Consider the following 8,363-nt stretch of genomic DNA (forward strand, 5'->3'; position numbering starts at 1 on the left):
TTCACATGGAGCCGTCTTCGTCGCCTTCTGGAGTACTTGATATGGTGTGGACTTCACCGGAAGTGATGAACGGACCAGGAATTTGTCAATTCTGCTTTGCATGTCCGTCGCTTTCAGGACAGGTGCCTCATATTGTTCTCTGATTGTCTTTGATCTTTTACTTTTTTTGTTGAAGGTTCCGACATAAAGCTTATGTTTAGGTTTTCTGAAACTTAATGGTTGTCTCGAAACCTCACATTAGCTAAGGTTTAATCACAATCATAAAGCTTTAGTCACATCTTTATCATTGTGATTAAACCTTTTTTAGAGTCTTTTTAACCTTTTTGAGGTTTTTTAAGGCACCTTTTCTTTCATTAGCTTCTTAGGTACGCTATATTTGGGGTTCGAATGGTAAAAGCAGTTCAAGCGGTGCAGATCAAGCATATCATGCAGATCAAACAGATCAAGAGCAGATCAAGCAGATCATGTGGGAGAAATGCAGACCAAGTAGATCAACGGTTGGACTGGTCCAACCAGATTTTAAATTTAAATTTTATATTAAATTAAGTAATTATATATATAAGTATTACCTACAAAATTATTCTGATGCAATTTTATCATTGTTAGAATCTAAAATGATATCAAAATAAAATAAAATAATATAAAATATGACAAAATCAATTTATTTAAATGTTTATTAGAAAACATATGAAATTTTTATGATTTTTATTAAATTACAATTTTTAACTTAATTAAAAACCAGCTTTTAATATCGAACCAGGTCATGATTTTAGCATGTTTGACCGGTTTTTGATTCGATTTACCGTTATAACTCAAATCCGGTTTTTAACACAACCAGAAACAAGTCAAAAAATGAGTCACATTCTAACCAGTTTGATCTACCGTTCCACCGCTCCGGTCCGATTTTCAAAACATTAATTACAGTTTATAATGATAAAAGCAATTTAAAAAAATATTATATATTTAAATAATAAAAATAAAAATAATATACATAATATACAAATACAATACATAAATAACAATAAATATTTCACTAGAGTTATGTTACTAATTTTTTAAAATTAAAAAATGAAAATACTAGTAATTAACCAAATATTTATATTTTCCATTAACAAGAAATCTCATTGTCTATTTATCTCTCTTTTTATATGATATGTGAATTTTTAATTATGTAAATGTATAATATTGTAGTTTAAATATGGTTAGTATTAAATATAAAAGATTATAGAAGATTATTAAATATATTAATCATTGGTAATAAAATCATTTATTGGTCAAAAAAGAAAAAAATGTCCCATCACCAAATAGTAGTGGACAGAACTTCATGTGGGGGATTTGCTTTTTTCAGAAAAAGACAAAACATTCTGAACTGCCTACAGTTCTCCTGCCAAATAAATTTTAAAAACCGAAAATGGTGAATGAGTGAGTGTCCGAATGGAGGAACGGGACAAGTGCAGTTCTCTCGCACTACATTTACCATTCATCATTTTCTGTTTGCAAAAGCAGTTCAAGCAGAAGATTTGCATGGAGTTCAATATTTTTTATCTTTTTGTGGAAAAAGCAGGAGATGCAGATCTCACCCGTCAACATTTGGTGGTGTTGATCTTTTTTTTTTGTTTGGTAAATAAATAACTTTGTCACAACACTAACTTTAAAAATATAACTATCTAGTTTTATGAATATAATATTTTAATTTTATTTTATTTACAACTTTAACAATACAAAATTATCATTCTCTATTTATCATATTTTGTCATATAATTTTTAATTTTCTTAAATAAAAGAAGGATAAATATCTTATAAAACATTTACAGGTATTTCAGGCGATCTTATAACATCTAAGATATTTGTTTAGATATTTATGTGTCATTTTTATTGTTTTAATATATGATCTATAATTTTGAACTGATTTTTTCATTCATAAGTTATAATAAATTATTTGATCGGTTTGATCTGGTTTTCTCCTGTATGATCCGCTTGATCTGCACTTGTCCCGCTTGATCTGCACTTGTCCTGCTTGATCTGCATGATCTGCTTGATATGTCCCGACTGAACTGCTTTTACTATTCGAAGCCTGATTCAAGTGCAGTTCTCCTGCAATAGCAGATGGTTTGCCTTTCTCCTGCCTCTCATTCATAACCTTGATCTCATCATAACTACATGTATCTTTCTTTGTCATTATTTTCTTAAAGAAATTCAGATATTTATAAAAAAGAATGGGAAAGAAGTCATATAAAACGCATCACTTGACCATCATATTGATTCATTCATCAATAACTCTAAAATTTATATCCGAAAGAAGACTAAAACAATCTTCAATGTATTTTCACTTCTAAAATAGAAGAACTACATAATTGAAGTGAAATATGGTTTAATATATTCATCTAAAATAGTAATTTCTAAATATAAAGAAAAGATAAAGGATGCTATTTCTTTCTCTATAAATAGAGAAAAATATAGAAATCCAATAAAAAAAGAAATAGAGATATGTTTGATCAATTTTATTTTTAGATGCTATTATAGAGGTGGAAATAACAGTAGGTTGGAGATCTTATGAAGCAGGATGCTGTTTCTTCTTAGTGTGCTGTCAAATGTCTTCACGTTTCCCATTAACCAATAATATGATTCGTATGCGTTGTTAACCAATACCATATTATAATCAAATATCAATTGTATTTTAAGGTAATACTTCTATACACATTTGTTTTGTAAGGAGAAGTATGAATGAAAGATTGACATTATTCCTTGATTCATTAGTCTTTGTTCAAATTTTAAATTTTATGATCAACTAGGGATTAGCCCGCCGTAGGGCGGGTGACCAAATGTTGAAGTACAATATAAAAAAATAAATTGATTTACAGTAAAATTAACATTAATTTTAACTACATATTTTCTTAATTATTTTCATTATTAGTTTATTTTTTGTTTTTTTTTAAATTATATAATTGAAAAAGTATTTGTTATTTTTTGCTTAAGTATTTTCCTACTTTGAACATAATAATAAGTATAATGAAGTTTATAAATTTTACTTCAATTATTTCTCTTTTGTTAATTTTTGTTTCTTAAATTCAATAGTTTGTCTTTTATATATATTTTTAGGAAAATGTAAATTTAGACAAAACAAAAATAAATATCTAATTCACGGTAATAGAGAAAATATTTTAAATTAGGTACTTATTATAAAAATATAATATATTAACAAACTCTTTTGGTGAATCATGTATGTGTAAGTTCCGCCTGTGCGTATTTATTTCTACTTGCTCACATATGTTGTAGTGCTTTTATGTGACAGTTTTGAGAAAGGTTGTTGGGTAGCTGTTATTTAAAACGGAATCCTCGCCTTCAGAGGCGTGTCTTGTTAGGTTGTTAGACTGATGGTAAGATCATCTGTGGGGCTTGATTATATTTTATCTGAGTTTCTCCTCATAGTTGTGTATCAGCTAGTATGTGTTGTAGGTGATTGTTTTTGTCGCATTTTGGGTCGAGAAATTGTTCGAAACCATAGAGAGCATATGGAGAATAATTACTGATAGTCTGCCACGTAGAGGATAGTAAATTTAAAATAGTCACCATCTTTTAGCTCTCAAAACTGAGGTAGACTCTCTGCAGTTTATTGCTAAAGTTATCTTCAAATGTGCTGGTGAGGTGCTCACCTCTTTTTCCAGTCATTAGTATATTCAAGCATTTGGCAGGTGGGAGGAAGTTATAAGAGTTGGTTCCTCTTACCTATTGACAAAGAGTTCGGGATGGAACATTTGTTTGGAACGTTTTTTTTTCAAACGTTCGGGATGGAACATCTCCTCCGCAAATTACTATTCATCCCTGTTTAAAAGTTTGATCCCTGGTGATCAAACCAGAAGATCCGCAGAGACCACTTGCTGACTATTTACAAAACGATTTGAAATTCTAGAGAAGAAGATGAGTGATGAATGTGCTGAAAAGTAGTACTACGTAAGTATCTTTTGTACAAAATCACTTCACATGTTGATGCAGCTTTGGTTGCAGGGAATTATCTACTGCCTATGACTGATCCCCTATGTATCTTTTGTGAGCAGTTTAAGAGAAGAACTGAACGTACCTTACATGATATTGCCAGTGCGACATAAGGATGAGCATGAGTGCCATTTGAAGATATGGTGATGTTGAGATGAAGGTCTCAGAAGAGAAAGCTGCAGAAAACGTTAATGTGAATATGGAGGAAATAGAAATTTATAGGCCTTTGGTTGGATTGATGTGTGGAAACTCAAAAGACCAAGAACCAAAACATAGCTGATATGAATTGGGATTATTGTTATTGCGATTAACTATTATTTGGTATTTGACTGGACTTTTATTATTCTCATTTTAGTAGCAAATTTGGAAGCAAGGCCATGATGATTTTAGTAATATGTGTATCTATTTGGTTGGACCGGATCTCAGTTAAGTACAAAGCGACTGCACTAAAGAGCAATATTACTTTTTTTTATAAATCACTGGTGGGACAAAGTTTTGCTGACGATCAACGCGAAGAAGAAGAAGAAGAAAAGTTAAAAAAAAATGACAACAAAAAGATTCAAATAAGAAGCCAGATCTAAATAATTTTTACTTAAACTCAAGTGAAGAAAAAATATCCTAAGAAATAGCAGTGGTGGATGTTGGACTTGGTGACTCAGGATGCTGGGAGCTTAAGCATTGCAGGCTTTTTTTTTTCCGGCTGGCTCATCCTCAGGAACTGGTGAACCATCATCAGTTAATCCACCACAGACAGGTTCATCATGCAAGGCACCTGTAGTAGCAGAAGCTCCCTCCATCCACAAGCCTTAGTTCTAGCATAACCGAGAAGCAGTGTCCCAACCGTCGCCCTACACCGACCAGGCTTCAACTGAGAGAAGTTGAGAATTCACCATTATAGTAGCTTCTTTCAGAGAGAATTTGGAAAGGCGGGTGATTCTGTAAAGAATAGTTGTTCGGGATCCTCACATCTGGTTCGTGCAAATGCCTCTGCTTCGGGTCTCATATATATAGTGTAAGATAGATGAAGAACGTATGGAAGCTGGACGGATGATGATTTTGTTTATTGGTATGATTGAATGCTATCAATTACATCAAATATCTATTCCGGCGGAGGGAGGATAAGAGTAATTTCGACGGTTTCAGAAACGTGGTGATAGAGAGGAAATCGAGATGATAGAGACAAAGTGAGAAAACGTTTTGGGTATAGGCTCTTAACCTAATTTGCAGTAAGTCCAGAAAGCCCGTAATGTTTTGCATAATTATTTTGAGAACGAAAAATTCAACAATTTTCTACAGAAATCCAAACCCCTTTTAAAAATTGAACAAATGAGAACGTGACACTTGATAGAGCTCTTATTCCACAACAAAGCACCAAATTATTTAGAGGTGCCAATAGTCACGTATTGGTTGAATTTGTATCTTCCGTGTGAATTGCAAAGTGAGCATGTGATCTTTGAGTATGTCATTTGTAAAACAGACATGTCAACATCGGAGCTGCCAAGTTTCATATTGACATAAACGAAGTTCAAAAATAAGAAAGACGATACAAAATTAAATTAAAAAAAAAAAAACAAATAATTAATAAGTGAGGTGAGAGAGTAGTTAATTCCGGTGGGTTTCTGCTCACCCATCTTCGTCTCCTTCCTCCCATCTCTCTCTCTCTCTCTCTCTCTCTCCTTAAAAACCCAAACTTTCTCTCGAACCCATCTCATGGAGATCTGCACTTACTTCAAATCCCAGCCCACATGGCTCCTCGTCCTCTTCGCCCTCGGCTCCATCTCCATCCTCAAGTTCACCCTCACCCTCCTCACATCCCTCTACATCTACTTCCTCCGCCCCGGCAAGAACCTCCGCCGCTACGGATCCTGGGCCATCATCACCGGCCCCACCGACGGCATCGGCAAAGCCTTCGCCTTTCAGCTCGCCCAGAAAGGCCTCCACCTCGTCCTCGTCGCCCGCAACCCCGACAAGCTCAAAGCCGTCTCCGACTCGATCCAAGCCAAGCACAGCACCACCCAGATCAAGACCGTCCTGATGGACTTCTCCGGAGACATCGACGCAGGCGTGAGGCGGATCAAGGAGGCGATCGAAGGTCTGGAGGTTGGGATTCTGATCAACAACGCGGGGGTTTCGTACCCTTACGCTAAGTACTTCCACGAGGTTGATGAGGAGCTGCTTGGTAACTTGATTAAGATCAATGTCGAGGGGACTACCAAGGTTACTCAGGCTGTGTTGGTGAATATGCTGAAGAGGAAGAGGGGAGCTATTGTTAACATGGGGTCTGGTGCTGCTGCTCTTATCCCTTCCTATCCTTTCTACTCTGTTTATGCCGGCGCTAAAACGTGAGGAGTCTAGATCGAGAACTGTTGTTTTGTTTGTTACTTGATGATGTTTCAAGAAGTGACATTTTTTTTTTTTTTTTAAATCTCAGGTATGTGGATCAGTTCTCAAGGTGTCTCCATGTTGAGTACAAGAAAAGTGGGATTGATGTTCAATGCCAGGTGAGCTTTCCTGACTCATTGCTTGAGATTTGTGTTGGAAATTGCTTTCAGAGTTCGTCTTTGTAAGAAGAGAAGTAGAATTAAGCAATGAGTTAAACCAGTCCTAATCTCTGTAAGAACAAACGATGTTAGTGCGGAGTGGTCATAGATTCATAGGTTAAGTTACCAAGAATAGTAGTTCTTGGCTTCATATGTTCCCCTTTGGAAAATAATGAAGTAGTTAATTAAGTTTTTGTCTGACTTTGTTAATGTGTAAAAATGTAGTTTCTTGAATCCATTGAAGACGTTATGCTGTATCTTTTCATGGTTTCCTGACACTGTTTAATGGACCTAGAAGGTTGATGATTTTTGTTTCAAAAGCTTATTTTAGTGGTTTTTGGATTGAGGAACTACTATTGCATCCCATTTCTCTTTGCTGAATACTTCTGTGATGTGAGATCTCGTTTCTGATGCCTGTTTATGTTATAGAATGTCAAAACTAGAAAACTAATGGAATATGTATCATATGGCCTTAGCTCACTGTGTAGTTGTCTGTTACCAAATCAATTTAATGGGTAACGCTGCCCAATAGCCTTTTTGGTTTATTTATATGGGTGAGTGTTTTCATAGGTACCCTTGTATGTTGCTACAAAGATGACCAAGATAAGAAGGGCATCTTTCTTAGTTGCATCTCCAGAGGGTTACGCAAAGGCAGCACTGCGTTTTGTAGGCTACGAACCACGTTGCACACCTTACTGGCCTCACGCCCTCATGGGTTATGTTGTCTCTGCATTGCCCGAAAGCGTTTTTGAATCCTTTAACATTAAGAGGTGTCTCCAGATCCGGAAGAAGGGCATGCTTAAGGACTCCAGTAGTAAAAAGGAGTAAAACTTTTGTGGGGTTATTACTGCAATATCTTCTTATGCAGTTGGTTCCTCGTAAAGTTTATGTTCTAAATCTTTGTAAGACTTTTATGCTTTAGTATCCATGTTCCCAATTTATTTTTAAAACTAAAAACCTTAACGTGCACGAATCATTGATATCCTGCCTGTTTTTTTTTATTAAAATAAAATTGAATGTTAAAATGAATTGGACAGCATAGTTTGTTGTATTGTCAACGGTTACATCTGTAATCAGACGTTGTCACGTTGACAGCTTATTTTATAAGTGACATACTAGATTTTGATCCGCGCTTTTTAAGCGCGGGTTTATTTTTAAAATTAAATCAATTATTTTTATATATTTCTATATAAGATAATGTAGGTTTGGGTATATTTACCCGAGCGCACTAAACCGTATCAAATTAGAAAAAATCCAAAATTAAGCTAAATTTCATAAATAACTGAGCATATTATATATATCTTTGGAACCAAAAAATAGAAACCAAACTAAGAACCAAATGAGTACTTAAAATTTTAAAATACAAATTATATACCTATTTAATATAACTAAACCATTAAAAAATTTATACTATTAATAAAACTATACATGGTAATGTTTACGTCATGTGTAAATATGTTTGAATAATCTGTCATATATTCATGGAGATTTATTGTTAGAGTAATTATATAATATATCATGAGAAAATAATAAATGAGTTTATTTAAATTATGTAAAGTATTTATATAGTTAGAGAAATATAAGGTAAAATCAAATAAATAGTTAAGTCTAATGAAATGGTCTAACAACCTTGTATAAGTAGATTTTTTAGGACTCCTTCCCTTTTAATAGTATAGATAGCACCGGTAGGAAACAAACCCATGCGGCCATTAGTATTGCATAATTTAGTTTATCAATTCCATGAAGTGAGTGACTAACGAAAGGTAAGGTCGGTCTTTCTAAACATTATTCATGTGTATAGAGAGTCTTTAGACAATAAACGTGAGGATG

At 34.0% G+C, this 8,363-nt stretch overlaps 1 protein-coding gene across 1 annotated transcript; it reads left to right on the forward strand.

Annotated features, from left to right (window-relative positions):
• Positions 1 to 5,703: 5,703 nt before the first annotated feature.
• LOC106392214 (very-long-chain 3-oxoacyl-CoA reductase 1-like) lies at positions 5,704 to 7,361 on the forward strand. Its single transcript, NM_001316039.1, is given in 3 exon segments — positions 5,704 to 6,335; positions 6,425 to 6,494; positions 7,104 to 7,361. Coding segments are annotated over 3 exon segments (960 nt in total).
• Positions 7,362 to 8,363: the final 1,002 nt, after the last annotated feature.

Source organism: Brassica napus, chromosome A2 (genome assembly GCF_020379485.1).
Source record: "Brassica napus cultivar Da-Ae chromosome A2, Da-Ae, whole genome shotgun sequence".
Classification (NCBI taxonomy): domain Eukaryota; kingdom Viridiplantae; phylum Streptophyta; class Magnoliopsida; order Brassicales; family Brassicaceae; genus Brassica; species Brassica napus.